The 18,601-nt window shown below is 42.1% G+C and overlaps 3 protein-coding genes across 4 annotated transcripts in view; 1 reads left to right on the top strand and 2 right to left on the bottom strand.

The window, feature by feature from the left end:
* The first annotated feature begins 1,031 nt into the window (after positions 1-1,031).
* LOC111852183 (olfactory receptor 51F2-like) overlaps positions 1,032-18,601 on the top strand; it is a 48,745-nt gene continuing 31,175 nt past the window's right edge. The window contains exons 1-4 of one of the 2 annotated variants that reach the window (XM_072702108.1): positions 1,032-2,024; positions 3,092-3,208; positions 4,138-4,202; positions 11,747-11,912. In XM_072702108.1, coding sequence (XP_072558209.1) covers positions 11,848-11,912 — 65 coding nt within the window. In that variant the 5' untranslated portion in view covers positions 1,032-2,024; positions 3,092-3,208; positions 4,138-4,202; positions 11,747-11,847. Of the gene's footprint in view, positions 2,025-3,091; positions 3,209-4,137; positions 4,203-6,521; positions 7,590-11,746; positions 11,913-18,601 lie in introns of those variants that run through there. The other variant, XM_072702109.1, reaches the window with a different exon arrangement.
* Positions 3,575-4,540, bottom strand: LOC111852191 (olfactory receptor 1E16-like). The gene has a single exon (XM_023827782.2). It carries the CDS (start codon positions 4,538-4,540, stop codon positions 3,575-3,577), a length of 966 nt encoding a protein of 321 aa, XP_023683550.2.
* On the bottom strand, positions 6,962-7,927 carry LOC111852182 (olfactory receptor 2AT4-like). The gene has a single exon (XM_023827769.2). The coding sequence runs from the start codon at positions 7,925-7,927 to the stop codon at positions 6,962-6,964; it is 966 nt and encodes a 321-aa protein (XP_023683537.2).

The following is an 18,601-nucleotide window of genomic DNA, read 5'->3' as shown; positions in this document are numbered from 1 at the left end:
TCCACTTCACAGGCAGGGTCCTGGCCTTCAGTGGGTGGCCCCTCGTTTCATAACCTGCCATGTCTGGGTACCAGCTGGAACCTGGTGCTGGCAAGCCTAGTGCCATTGACTTTGTCTGGCTACACAGAGTGCTTTTTTTTGTCCCGTGCGTACCCAAGCCATTTAAAACTGGCAAAGTAAATCAGCCTGGATTTACCCCAGTTCCCACTTTACAGGACAACCGTGTGGTAATCCTCTGTGAGCATGTGTCACCTTCCACACGCCAGGTCAGATCCGGGGGGTGTGTGACACCTAGCCATGAGTTGCCCTTACCTCTGTGGTTTATAGGTCCCATCCAACATCGTGCTGAAACATGTTGTCTATGATGCAGTAATGGTTGAATTTGCAGTGCTCATTTTGCTTCAATACCCCCACTTGCCTGTTTTACTTAGGGCTGCCACGTTCAATGTGAAGAAATAAGGGATGGTCCGGTCCTTTCCCCAGGGGGGATGCTATAATTTTTGGGAAAACTAGTAAGTACACTCTGAAATGCTTTATTGCAAGACTAAATAACAAAATCACTAAAAATCACACAAACAATTAGATATTAAAAAACATAAGCATAACCTCGTGTCCATCCCAAACACATGGAAACAATCAGTGACAGCAAACATTCCCTAAAAAATACATCCTATAGAAAAAAGTCTCCTTGTTTCTGCAGCAACCATTCAGTCACTGATTATTGCCTAGTTTTGTTGGTTGCACTATAATATATGGTTGTGTAGGCAATGTAAAATGAATTAAACAAACAACAATATGCCATGTCTGCCTCGGGGGAAGTCTAAGGTATTAGCAATCGAGCAATTCCGTTCTGTCATCTGCTCTTTAGCTGCTCGGATCTGGGTAGCACCTGCAACGTGTTATTTCAAGTCACTAGCAGACATCAGTAACCTGGAAAACAGCGACTTGGGTTTAACCTTCAGCTGTGCGAGCCAACCACCGGTTCAGGGCTAACGGCAATGATGACGCAGACGTGACGTCATATCTGACAGAGCGCGCGGAATTTGTCGGTTTGTAACGGTAGCTCACCGCAAACTTATTCTCTCCGCTTGTATAGCTGGTTCGATTTTACTTTTTCTTAGGTCATTCTCTGGCATTCGAAGAGCTAGTGTCAATATGAAACGACGTGTACGAAAATACGGACAAATCGCGTCTCTTGTCGTTTCAGTAACTGACGCAGCACTTTGTGTTCGAATACGGGTCGATCCCACATTATAAGGTGGCAGCCACAGTTATGTTAAGTATTTCGTAATGGCTCAGCGGCGAATGTATGAGTATTTCTCCGAAAATACTATCCTTGTTAGCTGTTGACATCTACCCGTAATACAAAAGAACTTAAGTTCATTGGTCATTCCGACTTTTAGCACCCTGAGCTCAAAACGTCTTCCCGCGTTTATTCTATGACGAATGTCCTTTATACCCCTTGCACACCGGTCAGCCAAGCAAATATGTCAGATTGCTGCTCAGCGTGTTTATTCATATTTGAACTGGAGCTGAACTGAAACCAAGGGGGAGCTCTGCCAACTTGTTATTCATGTCCTCTGAACGCCAGCTGAGCGCGGAACGGGTTGTACCATGGACCAAAGGCTAGTTGGATCTGCAATCATGCAGTGCTCAGTATTGATTTAGTACGCTTTTCGTTGCATTTTATGCTCACAGTTCGATTGTACAGTTTATTAATATAAATTCAAATACAAAGTTTCGGGCAACAATTGTAATTTAAATTTGTATATTTTCTTGTGCGCCGAAAACTGTTATGTGGTTAGGCTGAAAGTGTAATTTATTTCCATATAAATACAAATTCGGAATGGGGAAATAATCTTCGTTATAAAAATATAGTAAAAAGTTATGCGTGAGAAATGTGATAATGAAATATACTGTTAACTGCATACAGTTTATCTACTACTAAATACCGCGATGCTGTATCATCATTGTGGTGAAAGAGACAAAACGTTCCTTTGGCGCCATCTTCCGGTCATATCAAGGTAATGCAATTTGTAATACGTTTAAACGAGCGTGAAGGGCCATTATTTTTAGTGCTTGTCTCAGTGGGTGGCACTGCTACCTCACGCAGCCACGTTTTGGGGATTTGAATACCACTACTCCTCCATGTGTCTGTGGATTTTGTATGGTTTCCTGTGTTGTGCAATTTTCCTGTTTTTTTCCCCTAATAAATTCAGAAGCTTAAAAAAATATAAACCCTCTGTCTGACTGCAGATCTCTGATTTGAAAAGGTCTGATTTAGCAATTTTTCCATGCAGTGACAGTTACAGACATGGGTGTCGATTATGAATTATGGGGGGGGGTTGAATTACACCCCCCCCCCATAATCAAAACCAGCCAATACAACCTTCTGGACACCCTTGAATGGGGGAGACCTCAGCTTCCCTGATGCTCAAACTAAAGTTATGCCCTTGGTTACAAATGACCTAAATTATGGAACAAAAACTTGTTTCATTGAGGAAAAAAATGTTCCAATAGATACATATGTCAAAATTGTAACTGGTATTATTGTAGTGTTAAATTTGATCTTGTTTTAAATTTTATTTTTCAAAGCATGGTTTCCCATTTTTTTTTGCGCAGATGCAGGTCAGATGCTGTTATGTGGATGTCGCCTGCTTTTGTCTCACTGATGCTGTGGTTTTTTTTCCCTCTGAGTCCCAAAGTTACTTGCAGGGCAGTGTGCAGAAGACCTCATCAGAGACCATAACGTCACCTGCAGTCATGTCCTGCTTTGTGTTTCTACTTTTGTGACCTGGTTTATTTAAAAGCAAAACTGCTTCTGCACAGAAAATATTTTGTTATGTAAAATGCTCATAAACAAACAAAATACATTACTTACAAAGTGTCAAAGAATAAGAACACAAAAAGAAATTGTATCATATGGGGAGGACATAAAAAACTTTTTTGGTTAAGTTAGGACCCTCCCAAAGAAAGATTTGCCTGAGACAGCAGGACCCAAACGCAACAAAAAGATGAAATTTTAGGAGGATGTGGCCGGTTAGCATTCAGAACACTTTGTGCACAGGATGAATAATTTTTCTCTGTTTAGCCCTTTAGCAAGCAGCCAGTCCTGTTTCCTTATTCACGGGTCCTGCAAGGCATTAGAACAGGGCTGAGGCAAGACCAGGGCTCTCAAAGCTGTATCAAGGTGACACCAAATAAGCAGGTAAGAGTCATTTTCAGCCTGTAATGTAGATTACACCTCAGGTCACAGTATTGTCAGTACAACAGATTTTATTTTTAGCTACACTATGTTTGGAAGTTTAATGGGTGGCTCCAGGGGAAACAAACACACATTTAAACTGTCAGCAAAATTAACAGACAACTATATCTGTGTCATTGTCACATAGGTACAGGACATAAAAAGATTTTTTTCCCCATGACCTAAAAAATTCACAATATTTAAATTCGAAAAACATGGCTATACAATTCACAAAATATTAGAACATTTATATAATTGCGTTCAGAAACTTATGCACTACTTTTCATGATTTTATAATTCAGTAAATGCAGATCACTTTTCTAACTTGTCTCACCTGGAAACAGCTGAAACTTTAGTCTCCTGACTGACTGGGTGCCCTCGTCGAAACAATCTTAACAAAATATGTTTAATCTCTGTTGTTCTGAAGCAGTAAATTAGGGGGTTAACCAAGGGGGGCAGAAGGCTGTAAATTAGTACCAGCCCTATACGAGCGTCTGTGTTTATTGTTGACATGTAGACGAATAAGCGAGGAATGTAATATATGCTGATAATGCAGAACTGGGTGATACAGATGGAAATGGCCTTCAGCCGACCCTGCATGCTGGCGATGCGGAGGATGGCGATGATGATATGGGCGTAGGACAACATGATGAGAGAGAAGGGCACCATTAACACAAATGATGACAGGGCTAATGCGACTGTGGATTGCATGCTGATGTCGCCACATGCAAGACTGTTTAGTGTCACCATGTCGCAGAAGCAGTGTAGGATCTGGTTCGATCCACAGAAGTACATCTGGGAGGACTGGATGGTGGTGACACCTGGGCAGATCAAGGCCATCACCCAGGCAAAGCCATTGAGGAAGCCCACCATCCTTTTTGTCATTAATGTAGGGTACCTGAGTGGGAAGCAGATAGCCACGTAGCGGTCCAGTGCCATGATCAGCATGATGAGAGAGGTGAGGGCCCCAAAGTAATGTACCATCTGCCTCTGAAACAGGCAGACGTGGAACGAGATGGTTCCATCGTCAAACCAGTACCTGGCTATGACCTTTGGCAGTGCCACGGTGCAGAAGCCAATGTCGGAGAGGGCGAGGCTCACCATGATGATGTACATGGGCTTCTGGAGGCTGGGCTGTAGCACAAAGAGCACCACAAGGAGGCAATTTTCTGCTACTGCCGTTACATAGATGATGAAAAATCCAGTGGCCATTAAACTGTAATATTTTGAATCCAGCCCAGGAAAACCAATGATGAAAAACTCTGTTACAACGGAGGTCAGGTTTCTCTGTGCCATGCTGAAAAAAAGGAAAGACATGGAACACAGAATTTTTTCAAGTTAAAATATTATCTTACTGGAGAACTTTAACAATCTGAATTCTAAGTCACTTAGCTAATTCAGTTTGCCGCTTATTCAGATGAAAAGTTTTCAGAGTAATTCTGGGTTTATGCTGGGAGATGCTGGGCAAAAGGCAGGACACACCTGGACTGGAATGCGAGTTCATCGCTGGGCCCTAAGCCACCCACACTCACATGCTGTCACAGTCAGATGCTTAAGGTGGGTTACGGGAGACAGGTCATGAATGTTCTGCATAGACAGACCTAGAGCTGAGTATAAACTCATATTTCTAAAGTTATGTGAAAATGCCTGTCCTTTTTAAAGTATTGAAGGTATTCCATTGCTCAGTGAACAAAATCTGAAGACCCTGGTATGACGATTGTTCTTCAGTGCAAAATTTGTCAGTCATTATGGGGTTAAAGTTATCCATCCTCCATCTGCATGGGTCATATACCCCAGACAGAACAGATTACAAGGCTGGGGTGTACTCTAGGCAAGATGCTAGTCCATCCTCACCCATCCTTTTTCTGTTACCACTTATCCTGGTCAGGGTTGTGGGGGGGGGGGCGAGTAGTGTTCCAGAGCCTATCGGCACAAGGCAGGGATCAACCCAGGATGGGGCTCCAACCCATCAAAGGACACACGCACACATACACCTATGGACAATTTAGGAACTTCAGTTAACCTCATCATGTTTTTGGGCTGGGGGGAAAAAGCACAGTATCTGGAGGAAGCCTCACGACAACATGGGGAGAACATGCAAATTCCACAAACATGGAACCATGGTAGAAACTTGAACCCAGGTCCTAGAGGACTAAGGCAACAGTGCTAGCCACTGCACAACTGAGCCACCCTGTTCTCCCCTGCCCTGTTAATGTCATTCATTCATTTTCCATTCCCACTTGTCTTGGGTTATAGAGCCTGTCCAAACAGGGTATCCACATGCAGATAATTTGGCAATTCTATTTCACTTTACCATGTTTTTGGACTGGGGGTGGAATCTGGAGAGCCTGGTGGAAGCCCCATGATGAGACAGGGAAAACATGCAAACTCTGCACAGACAGAGCTGGGGAAGAAACCTGAACACTGGTCTCCAGAGGTGTGAGAACTATGCTAACCAGTGTGCTGTCCACTTTAATGTTATTATATGACAAATTAGATTTATATAAACTCAGTAGGTTGAAATCATTACAAAAAAGCACATACCTTTTCCAAAAATAATGCTATTTCTTTTAGTTAAACCAAATCTTAGTTAAAGTTCTCATCCTTACCTGATATCTTTTGGACATCAATAAATATGCTAGTAACAAATAGATTAGTCTATTTTGCCCGTGTGCATATCCATTGTTACACCAGTTTGCTATTGGAGGAGTTTCTTTGTTGACTGTTCCCCACTATTATCCATTATTGATATCTGAATATCACCTGAATGCAAAAACAAGCCAACATCAAGTCCACTTACGCCAGGAAATAAAATCCCTAATCTGTTGCACCAGGGTGTGTCAGAAGACAATTTACCTTCTCTCTCCCTCCACAAAGTGAAGGCAACTAAAAGAAATTCTAAATGACTAAAAAAAAAAAGCAACTACTTGTTTGAAAAAAAAATGTTTACAGCATGCAGAAACATAACTATGCAGTAAATTCAAAGCTCTGTCTCAATGTGCAGCTGTCACATGGCCTTACCTCACCGATGGTGCAGGACTCATGGACGTTTGCTGCCGTCTGCAGTGCAACCTTATATTCACCTGTGTGATGAGTCCTGGGAGTGTGAAAGCCATGCCCCCACCTCACGTGACAGGCAGTAATTTTTTTAAATACTGTTTTTGTGACCTCGGGTGACCCAGAAGGAGACAGGGGGGGGGGAGGTGGTGGTCAGGGAAGTTATGAGCTTGTACTATTTACGTGTTTGTGAAATAATTAATCGTTTATTGTTCAATTACTGAATGAAACAAGTTTCCATGAAATGCACACTTCACACGCAAGGTGAAAACCAAATGAGCAGATGCATCGTTTTCAGCCTGTAATATAGATTATACCTCTGCACTACAGAGACCAGTTATTGTAAGTATAACAGTTTTTTTTTACAGATTTAGCCACAGTGTATTTGGAAGTGTAATGGATGCTTCCAAAGAGGACAAAGACAAAAGACAGACATATTTAAACTGTCAGCAAAAGTAATAGACAACTATATCAGCTGTTACATAGGGTAAAGGTCAGAGAGAGATTAATTTCCCCTGATCTATCAAATTCAAAATGTTAAAATTCAGAAATTCACAAAACAATTATATTAGCATATTTATGTAATTGTATTCAGAAACAAATGCACTACTTTTCATGGTTTTATAATTCAGAAAATGCTGATCACCTTTCTGCCTCATCTCAACTGGAAACAGCTGAAACTTTAGCCTCCTGACTGACTGTGTGCCTTCGACAAAAGAGTTTTAGCAAAATATTTTTAATCTCTGTTGTCCTGAAGCAGTAAATTAGGGGGTTACCCAAGGGGGGCAGAAGGCTGTAAATTAGTACCAGCCCTATACGAGCGTCTGTGTTTATTGTTGACATGTAGACAAATAAGCGAGGAATGTAATATGTACCGATGACGCAGAACTGGGTGGAACAGGTGGAAATGGCCTTCAGCCGACCCTGCATGCTGGCGATGCGGAGGACGGCAATGATGATGTGGGCGTAGGACAACATGATGAGAGAGAAGGGCACCATTAACACAAATGATGCCAGGGCTAATGCGACTGTGGATTGCATGCTGATGTCGCCACAAGCGAGCCTATTTATTGTTACAGTGTCACAGAAGCAGTGTAGGATCTGGTTCGATCCACAGAAGTACATCTGGGAGGACTGGATGGTGGTGATACCTGGGCAGATCAAGGCCATCACCCAGGCAAACCCGTTGAGGAAGCCCATCGCTCTTTTTGTCATTAGTGCAGGGTACCTGAGTGGGAAGCAGATAGCCACGTAGCGGTCTAGTGCCATGATCAGCATGATGAGAGAGGTGAGGGTTCCAAAGTAATGTAGCATCTGCCTCTGAAACAGGCAGACGTGAAACGAGATGGTTCCATCGTCAAACCAGTACCTGGCTATGACCTTTGGCAGTGCCACGGTGCAGAAGCCAATGTCGGAGAGGGCGAGGCTCACCATGATGATGTACATGGGCTTCTGGAGGCTGGGCTGTAGCACAAAGAGCACCACAAGGAAGCAATTTTCTGCTACTGCCGTTACATAGATGATGAAAAATCCAGTGGCCATTAAACTGTAATATTTTGAATCCAGCCCAGGAAATCCAATGATGACAAACTCTGTTACAACGGAGGTCAAGTTTCTCTGTGCCATGCTGAAAAAAACGAAAGACATGAAACACAATTTTTCCAAGTTAAAATATTATCTTACTGGAGAACTTTAACAATATAAATTCTAAGTCAATTAGCTAATTCAGTTTGCTGCTTAGTTGGATGAAAATTTCAGTGTCTTCAGAGTAATTCTGGGTCTCTGTTGGGAGGTGCTGGGCAAAAGGCTGGACACACCTGGATTTGGATGCAAGTTCATTGCAGGGCCCTAAGTCACCCACACTCACACATTTTCATAGTCAGATGCTTAAAGTGGGTTATGGGAGACGAGACATGAATATTCTGTACAGACTGACCTAAGGCCAGGGACACTTCCGTGCACAGGCTTACCTGGGCTGAATCCCAGGGGCCTCTGCTAAAAGGGGGCCCCATCCAACCTTGTAAATAAATTTTTAATCTTACACTTGCCACCTAGTAGTGACCAAAAGAATGAGATTGTGGATACAAGTGGCAGAAATGAGCTTCCTTCACTGGGTCTCTAGGGTCAGCCTTAGAGATAGTGTGAGGGCCTTGTACATCAGGGAAGGGCTCAAAGTAGATCTGCTGCTCCTCTGCATTGAAAGGAGCCAGCTGAGGTCGTTTGGGCATCTGTCTAGGGTGTTCAACCAGGAGGAGGCCCCGTGGCAGAGCCAGGACAGGCTGGTGAGACAATATCTTTTGTTCGCCTGGGAACTCTTGGGTATCTCCCCGGGGCTGGAGGAGGTGGCTAAGGAGAGGGAGGTCTGGACATGTCTGCTCTGACTGCTGCCCCCATGACCTGGACCCAGATAAGCGGTGGATGACGGATGGATGAGTTGCCATCCATCCTGTATTTAACAGGATTTAAAAATAATATTTTGAAAAATAAAATGCTGTGTCCAGCAGTGTTCATTTTGAAAGCAAATTTTTATGTAGTTTTAGTCATAGTCTCTTGACTAAAATGTAATTTAGTTTCAGTCATAATTTAGTCATCTCAATCATTTTAGTTTTAGTCTAGTTTTAGTTGACTAAATATCACAAGATTACAGTTGCCAAATCTCAAGCATCTGGCATGACACTCATGCTTTCAAACTCATGCAGGAAATCATACAGCAAACCTATATTATTCCATTATAAACCTAAAATTAGCTACGTCAAACGTGTATTTACATGGTTAAATACAAAAGCAGACTATTTACAAGGTAACTGTTACATTTGTGTGCAGACATCTCGAACTGAAAATCTCACTCCAGCCAGCTGGCCTAAGTTGGCAACCCTGCATTTTATTTGAAATGAAAAGTAAAATGCACTGTTTTCACCCGAAATGGCTTGTCATTCCGTTTGCTTTGTTACTCCGACAAATATAAAGCTAATATGAAAAAAACATAACATGTTATGTTTTATATCTTTTCTAAATAATATGACCGCCCATATCCTACTCTAATAGGATTGAAGTGATACGTTTTTATGTATTTATATTAAAATGAGACTTTAATTTTATTACCAATATGGGATTATCGAAACCAATAGGCCTACTTACATCCACAAAAACTAAAATATATGATATATTGTAAACACGACTGTATTAGGGTTTTACGGCTTAAGTTAAGCACTTTAAACATTGTCACATTTTATTTATTTTCTCTTATTTTGAAATGCAGCCCTACTTTTAAAATGTCCTTTTAAAACTAGTAAATGAGAAAACATTATACATATTGGCAGTCATACATATACTGTATGTTCAGCTCTATGTCACATGACAATAAAGTTTTTGAATTGTACTGAATTAATTTGATTTGACAGTCAGGTATTGATTACATGCAATGTTGATACAACTAATAGACTACTTAAATATATATCACACTAAATAGTTAGACATTATGATCTTCTGGACCTTTGCTTCAAGAAATTTTCTGGACCTCTTTAAATTTTAGTTGAATACCCCTGCCTTACGTGAACTACATTAGTTCTGATTGTATCACGTCTCTGGCAAACGTTTTCGTCTCGTTTTTATTCGTTGATGAAAGTGTCATTACACTTCGTCATAGTCTTAGGTGTCGCGAAATCATTTTCATTTAGTTATCGTCTCGTTTAAGTATGAAAATAAAGGTCATTGACGATAACAATGACGAACAATTTTCATTAACAAAATTAACACTAGTGTCTAGTACCAAACCAATATGTTTTAAATGTATTTTTAATACATGAATTACAAATGTTATTGTTGGGAACCCCCCCCTCCCCCCCACTTGGCAAATTATTATTGCCGGGCATCACATATACTACTTCTCAATTAACAAAATCTGAAGACCTTGGTATGACCATTGTTCTTCTGGTCAAAGTACAACAGTCACTCCATTATGGGGTTAAGGTAACCAACCCATCCTCCATATGCCAGGAAAGTGACTAAAAGAAATTCTTAATGAGTAAAAAAGCAACTATTTGTATGAAAAAATGTGTACAGCTTAAGCAGTAGACATACATCTATGCAGTTATGGTGGATTCAAAGTGCAGCTGTCACATGGCCTTACCTCACCGATGGTGCAGGACTCATGGACGTTTGCTGCTGTCTGCAGTGCAACCTTATATTCACCTGTGTGATGGGTCCTGGGAGTGTGAAAGCCATGCCCCCACCTCAGGTGACAGGCAGTCATTTTTTAATACTGTTTTTGTGACCTCGGGTGACCCAGAAGGAGACAGTCAGGAGAGGCGGCAGTCAGGGAAGCTATGAGTTTGTTCTGTTGGGGGCAGTGCGTGGCTCAGTGGGTTAGGATGCCATAGCAGTGATCTGAATGTTGTTGGTTCAAATCACAAACTTGACAGAGTGATTGCAGTGTTGGGTCCCTGAGCAAGGCCCTTAGCTTCCAGTTGCTCCAAGGATTGTCTGGTCCTGCCTTCTCTCAAAAATGTCACCTTGGGCGGTGGGGGGAGCATTTGCTAAGTGACATGTATTCCCAAGTTTTTTAGCTAAATCAGTTTTCACATCCCAGTTTTAGGCAATCAGCCAACAGTTGTTCTTGAAGGTACCTAGATCCATGTGTATCTTTCCTGTTTTTCATTGGTGCTATTCACACATCAGTGGGTTAGTGTTTAATCCCCTTTGTTGCAGACTAAGTTCTTTATATTTCGACAAAATACAAATCTTGCACCTGCACACATTAGTTATTGGACTAAAAAAAACTTCCAAGTAGAAAAGAGAAAAGGCTTCCAAAGTAACTACTTCTGTCAGTGGTTCTGACCATGTTAAACCATCCCTGTGTGATATGCTGTTGGGCTTCTGCACCTCAGGAGATGGCCTTGCCAGTGAAGAACACCTCAGTTGTACTTGTTCATTTTAGTCTGACTTGAAATACTGCATTTATAAGCTTGTGGTTTTTAATAATATTTCAATGCACGGTATGCTATTTCTGTACAAAGCAGAGAAACCAATTTAAGAAATTTCTAAAATATAGGCATTTCAAAGAAATATTTTGAATAAATATAGCCTCAGTAATTTTGAACGGATGGCCAAGAACGGTGATGTTGATGTGGTCAACGTGATGAGGGCGAATAGTACCAGTGACACCATATGGTGTATTTGGCTGATCCTACACGCTTAGTGATGTTTCCAAAAGTGAGATGGTGTGAGTGGATGGTCTAACTGGATGCGAGATGAGGAGTGGATGATCCAACTGGATGCAAAGAAGTATAAACGGGAGGTCTGGATAGTGGTGGCACCTTGGGCAAACCTGGCTATCTCCCAGGAAAACCTGTTGAGGAACCCAAGTGGTGTGGAATCCTAGAGCTACCATCAGCAAGATGAGAGCTGTATGGGTTCCAACATAATGGACAATCTCCTTCGTTACAGGTAGATGTGTACCCAGGTGGCTCCATCGTCAAACCAGTACTTGGCTATGCTCTTTGGCCATCTCACGGTTCAGAAGCCAATGTCGGAGAGGGCGAGGCTCAATGTGCCGATGTACATGGGCTTCCATGAACACCATAAGGAGGCAGCTTCCTGCCACTGCTGTCAGGTAAATGATGAGAAAGTTTTTGGACATTATTCTGGACCAACTCCCAGAACGCACATCATGAAAAATTGTCAGAGTGGAAGTCTTGGCTTCCTGGCAACACAGTCACATTTTCTGCGTCCCCTTGCTATATAAAGTCGCGACAGTTTTAGAAGACACATCTGCTTACGACTAATTTGTTTTCACGAGTGGGAACGCGGGTGTGTGTATGTGTATATGTCACACCCGGCTCGTCCGATCCTCGTGTGTGCCACGCCCCCTCATTACCCACGTGTTCTACCCTGATTGTTCCCAGCTGTTTGATGTTAGTTTTGACCTTTTTAGTGTATATCAGTCCACGTCTACCGGAGCAGGAACTGAAGATGACGAGAAAATCGTAATGTTAAATGGTATGACAGGATGACCGACCTCAAGCTACATTAAGCTGACCTCGAGCTACAGCTTCAATGGCTGTGGGTTGTACGGGTGGTGTAGAGTTTGCATGTTCAGTCAGATTTCCTCCTGCAATCCAAAAACATCCTCAAGTAAATCCTTATAGATTTATTTGTTGTCTTTCCATATGTTCATGCATTAACAAGATAAATAATAGCAACTTATAATTTACCTGAATGAGCTTCATTAATATAGTCAAACAACTGTGTCTATATGGGTAAATGGTGAGTCCAGCATCATCAGGGCCAGTGCTGCAATTTAATGTTAAGATAAAGCCAGTTAAAAAAACAAAGAAGGGGGGTGGAGTGTGACTCAGCAGGTTTGACACTGTGCCCATGATTATTAGGTCACCTGTTCAAATCTCAGGGCTGACAGAGTGGTTTCCCAGTTGGGCCTTTAAACAAGGCCCTTAAGCCCCAGCTGCCCCTGGGAATGTACAACCCTGCTTTCTCAATTGTATGTTGCTTTGTATAGAAGTAGCTGCTCAGTAAATAACATGCAAATAAATGAACTGATTGTTTGACATGTTGTTGCATTAAAGATTAGAAGGTGTGATGGTACAGAGAAGTCAGTAGCATTAGCCACAATGCTTTGTTCATTATACTGTCTGCATTGGAAAACTGAGATGGCGTCACCCCTCCCTAAGAGCTTTGCATTGCAGCCTTCCTTGACACCCACCCCCTCCCCCTCCACCGAACTGTCACTCACACCTCTGACACGCTCCTAGACCCCACATAGCCACCTGAGCTCAGGTGTCGCACTGCTAATTGACCCTGGTAATTGGCACTAGCTCCATAAACAACATGTGACTCATCTGAGCCCCGGAGAATCCTCACAACACTTGCCTCATTAATGTGTACGGGGGGACCATGCTCCGCATCACCGGAATCCGTATGTCCCCTCCCAGAACACCACAAGTGTTACTGTACTTGGATCAAATGAGGTCAATGTTTTTGTGTTGTTCGTATCTCTTTGTTTACATGAAAAGCTCCCTTATTCAGACATTCTTTACAGGTCTCACGCTAAATGCTACACACCAGTTACAAGTTTACTTTGAAATTCTTATGCCATAGTTGCAGGGTAGGGATCAAGTGCATGGGAGGACAATAGGACAAACAGCAGTGCAATAAGAAACAAGACAAGGCAGAAGCCAGCACATAAGAAGTGCACGTATATATTCAATAAATAGGTGGTACAGAGGGAAAAGATGTGCAAATAGCCACAAATGTAGTATAGTGATTAGCATGTCTATCCAGATATAGCAAAATATCAAGACACATCTAAAATATTTTTCGATGCACAGAAAATCAGGGTATTTTAATCGATATTTGACTAAGAATGGATTTTTGGATCTATAAATAGCAAGAGCTTTATCTTTATTTGGAATCGGTTACAAACTGTTTACAGACTAAGTCACATTTCCCCGAAGATCTTATGTTTCTTGTTTGTTATTTATTAGCTTTTAGCAGAAGCTATATGATAAAATCTGTGTGTGTAACAGCTTGTGGCTAATAGTGAATTCAGGCACATGATTCCCTGGCTTCTGGCTGTAGCTCAGTAGAAATAGGTGTTATGTAAGCTAAATATAGGCCATAATTAATATTAAAGCACTTATGCTGGTGATTAAATGGGTGGTTTCTACGTTGTTTTAATTGTGGGTCTTCTAGAGATTTTTGCTTTTTTATACAAACATCTCTAACGTGTCATATTCCCCATACATTAGCATAAATTGTAAATGTCAGGAATGTGTGAGAAAGATCTGTGGTGGTGGGGGTAGGGGGGTGGTGGGATCAGCACAGCCACAGATCATTAATTTAATAAAGACCCACTAATGTGGCCTTGCACTCGGGAGTCAGTTTCCAGCACCGTTCAGGGAATGGGCTGGCGGCCATTAATGAGCCAGTGAGGCACATTAAACAGAATGTCTTCTTTCCATGCAGATTTAGAATCACATACCAGCACTAAAATGTGAAAGTGAAAATATTTCAAATACTGGAAAGTGTTTTGGTTGGGCTGAGATGTCCCTAATATTATATGCCAGTGACATAATCCATGTATCATGTTGGGTGTTTTTAAGTCATATTACTGGCTTACTGTGACTTATGCTATATGGATAAAGTATCTGGACACCAGGCCATTAAACCCCCAAGAACTTTTTTGAAATCTGCTTCTAAATCCATGGAGTGGCCCCGGCTTTTGCAGCTGTGACAGCTGCCACTTTTCTGGGAAGGCTTTCCATTCATCTAACAGCAATTGTGAGGTCAGGACCTGATGTTGGACATGAAGGCCTGGCTTGTAATCTCTGTTCTAGTTCATGTCAATGGTGTTCAATGGAGTTGAGGTCAAGGCTCTATGCACGCCAGTCAAGTTCTTCCACACCAAACTCACATGTCTTTATGGACCTTGCTTTGTGCACTGGGGCACAGTCGTGCTGGAAAAGGGCCTTCCCCAAACTGTTCCCATAAAGTAGGAAAAATAGAATTGTCCAAAATATCTTGGTATGCTGAAGCATCAAGAGTTACCTTCACTGGAACTAAGGGGCCTAACCCTACCCCTGAAAAACAACAACATACCATTATCCCTCTTACACCAAACTTTACAGTTGTTACAATGCACTCAGGCAGGTAACATTATCCAGGCATCAGCCTAACCGAGATTCGTCCATCAGACTGCCTGACAGAGAAGCGTAAGTCATCACGTTCCCAATGCTCAAGGCTCCAGTGGCAGAGTGCTTTACACAACTCCATCTGACACCTGGCATTGCATTTGGTGATGTGAGGCTTGCATGCAGCTGCTCAGCCATGGAAGCCCATTCCATGAAGCCCTCGACTTGCACCTTTTGTGCTGCCTTATGTGGTCTGCTACTTCATGGCTGAGTTTCTGTTGTTCCTAAACGCTTCCACTTTGCAATAATACCACTTACAGTTCACTATGGAATATCTAGCAGGGAAGACATTTCATGAACTGACCTATTGCAAAGGTGGCATCCTGTGACAGTGTCATGCTTGAGTTCGCTGAGCTCCTCAGAACGGCCCATTCTTTCACAAATGTGTGTAAACCTGACTGCATGACTAGCTGCTTAATTTTATTCACCTGTGGCAATTGGTCTGAATGAAACACCTGAATTCAGTGATTGAGAGGTGTGTCCCAATACTTTTGTCCATACAGTGTATAAGAGCTGATCTAAGGTGAGTTACACAAGGACTTTAAAGCTGCAATTGGCATCCCAATAAGAACAGTTTGTAAGAAAATCCAGTCATAGATTAGAGTTAGACTAACAACCTCATGATATGACTGCATTGTTAGTGGCCGCGTTGCTCTGTTCATGCCCCCTGCCCTCCCCATCCACCATCATTCTCCCAAGGTGCCTGTCTCCCATAAACACTCTAGTGTCTCTCCAGAGGCCAATAAGCAAAGCCAACAGCACATCATTATCAGCTCAATTAAGGATTTATGCACCTGAGCTGGAAAAAACAATCATCACCCATTCACTAGTGACCCACCGCCAAGGCACTTGAGGTGATGCAACACCTGCACTCCTTTTCGGCTCCCATAGCTCGATGCCAATGGCTGATTCATTGATGTCGCAAAGCATTTAGGTCAGTGGCACTAACCTTCAGGGCCTGTTAAATGCTCTTGGACACACTTAAGAGTGGAAGAGCTCTGCTCAGCCTCCTACAGCGTAACCTGAAGCTAAGTCCCTGCATGGCTGCTCTCTGCTGCGGTGGGGAAAGGAAGCTGACCCTGTAATATCACCAAAGAGTTTTTGCACAGACACGTCTCTGTTCCTGCTTAAAGTACAGAGAACAACTGTGTCTCTTTTTGGGCCTCGTTCATGTCATCAATGCCTTTGGCCTGCATCCGGTTTGTTTCATGAAATCCTACATTAGCGTCTAAAGCATTTCCTGACAAATACTTGCTGGCTGCCTATTATGTACATCCAAGTCCATAATTTATCTTTCACTGTTAAACAGGTTGGTATTTGCCTAAACCCTTACCTGCCCTAGAGGTACTCAACACGAACCCCTCCTTTGACTAGAACCTTGATTTGCTGAAGGTTCTTTATTAATTTACAAAATATTACTTGCGTCAGAACCTCTGTAGTTCTTGTTTCCTGACATAACTCCCCCTGTTTTATCCCACTGGGCAAAAGTGATATAATTAATCATCTAATAACATTTTGGGAATATTCTCATTTCAGTCAGTATCAGTGAGTCTAATTAATCCTGACCATTGGGATTTTAGCCGTTAATGTAAAGATGGAAGCTTTTTTGTTTGTGAGTAGATGCCGAAGATCAGAAGCTGTAAAACAGGGGTGTCAAACTCCAGTCCTGGGGGGCCGGAACCCTGTGTAGCTTAGTTCTTCCCCAGTTCCACCACAAATGATTCAGCTCAAGAGCGACATGATAATTAGCACAAGGAGTTGAATCAGGTGTGTTAAACGAGGGGAAACCCAAAAATGTGGTCAAGTGCAGAGCTCCAGTCCCCCAGGACTGGAGTTTGACACCCCAGCTGTAAAACAAACCTTATTTTTTGCAGGTCAGTGTTAGGAAATGCAAGGGTGACCTGATGGATTGCAGGGGTGAGGGTTTGAGTCCCGCCTCTGTTCCATGTGAATACAGAATTTGTATGTTCTCCTGTGTCACCTGTATTGCAACTGGGCCCTCTGCTTTCTTCCAGAGTCGAAAGGCTATGTGTCCGCAGGTTTTTTCTTATAAAGGTAGTAAATCAAATTAGCAGAAATTAAGTTACGCATTAAACGCAATAATACTGCAATTTATGAGGTATTAAAATTTAGATTTTTTTTTCAAACTATGAGTTGTCCATTTGTGTTTAAAGGTTTATCTGCTGAAGTTCACGTAAGTTTATTTAAATATGGGATGGGGCTCATTCATTCTAGTTAGTCGATATCTATGATGCTGACATCATATTCAATGGTCATTCGACATCTCAACCATTTTGTGCGCTGATCTGGATACTGGCTGGCTTGTGAAACTCCTCAAACACTCGGACCACCAAACATATCGTCAGCATGGGTAAATGCAAAATCCCAGACACCTGGCTAGGACTAGTGGTTTAAACACTGACTCAGGCCTGTAGTGGGGAATAACCGGCAAGCTTACTGTTCGGTTTGGAAAAAAACATATATCACCTGGATTGGGGTTAAACTTCTCTGGTCACATACACAATGCACTAGCCATAAATCTGGAATCCGCGGACGCGGAGAGCAGTTATCAACCTCTACTTTTTGTTATGCTGCCTCCGTTACATCACCGCAAACCCACTGTCCAAACCAACGTTACGGCTACATCGATGGCAGATCACCGAGTGACTATGGGCGCCACACCAGCACTGTGAGCCGAGGTTCTGTGATGTCTAGACACTGCTGTTAAACACCACTTGTTGAACTCTAACGAAGGGATTAAAGCAATATTTCCCAATTATGGCATCGCTAAGTCATTCACATGTGGTAAAGACCAAACCGGGTACATCATTAGGTTAAGCTACTTGCTATGATATTGCATTGCTATCAGAGGTTCAAATCTATTCACTGATTGAAACAGCATCAACAGTTCACGCAGTGAATGCCAGTTTGTTAGAACTTTTATCCTTTTAATGAACATTTTATATATCTCTTATTTTTTATTCAAGAAGTTAAATAAATCTATTCTGTTTACCCATGTTCCCTATTTAAATGCTGTTGTATTGGCCAAGAGTGTGTAGTAGAGTGGCTGCAGATTAAAACAGTTGCAACTCAATATTGTGTTGGTTTTCAAAAATACTGAAAAACTATTTATAAAGGTATTAAATGTAACTTCAGGATTTCTGTGTATACCCTGGTCCTGTGATGGACAGGCATCCCATCAAGCGTGTAATCCTGCCCTGTACCCTGTGCTACCTGGGATAGGCCCTGAACAGGATACGCAGTTGGAAGATAGATGGATGCTGTTTATTGCTGCCACAGTGTAAACCACAGGAGACTCTAGGCTTTTCTCCCAGGGGGTGCGAGGTGAGAGAGCCCAACCTGCCATTCGTCCAGATAAATACATTTGTAAAAAAAAAAATACCACCTCTAGTTACATGCTGTTTTATTATTTATTTACCAATAAATTATTATTATACATTGATATGAGGAACACAAGCCACGTTTTCAAAGACAGCAATATAGTAAAATTTTATTTAACTTCATTTGTTCTGATAGCATTTTCATCTGACCAGTACGGGGTGCACCCCAATAAAATCACCTATGTCACAGGCCT

The sequence above is a fragment of the Paramormyrops kingsleyae genome, chromosome 18 (assembly GCF_048594095.1).
Source record: "Paramormyrops kingsleyae isolate MSU_618 chromosome 18, PKINGS_0.4, whole genome shotgun sequence".
Classification (NCBI taxonomy): domain Eukaryota; kingdom Metazoa; phylum Chordata; class Actinopteri; order Osteoglossiformes; family Mormyridae; genus Paramormyrops; species Paramormyrops kingsleyae.
Note: the sequence above shows the minus strand (reverse complement) of the source record. Positions and strands in the feature narration are given on the sequence as shown.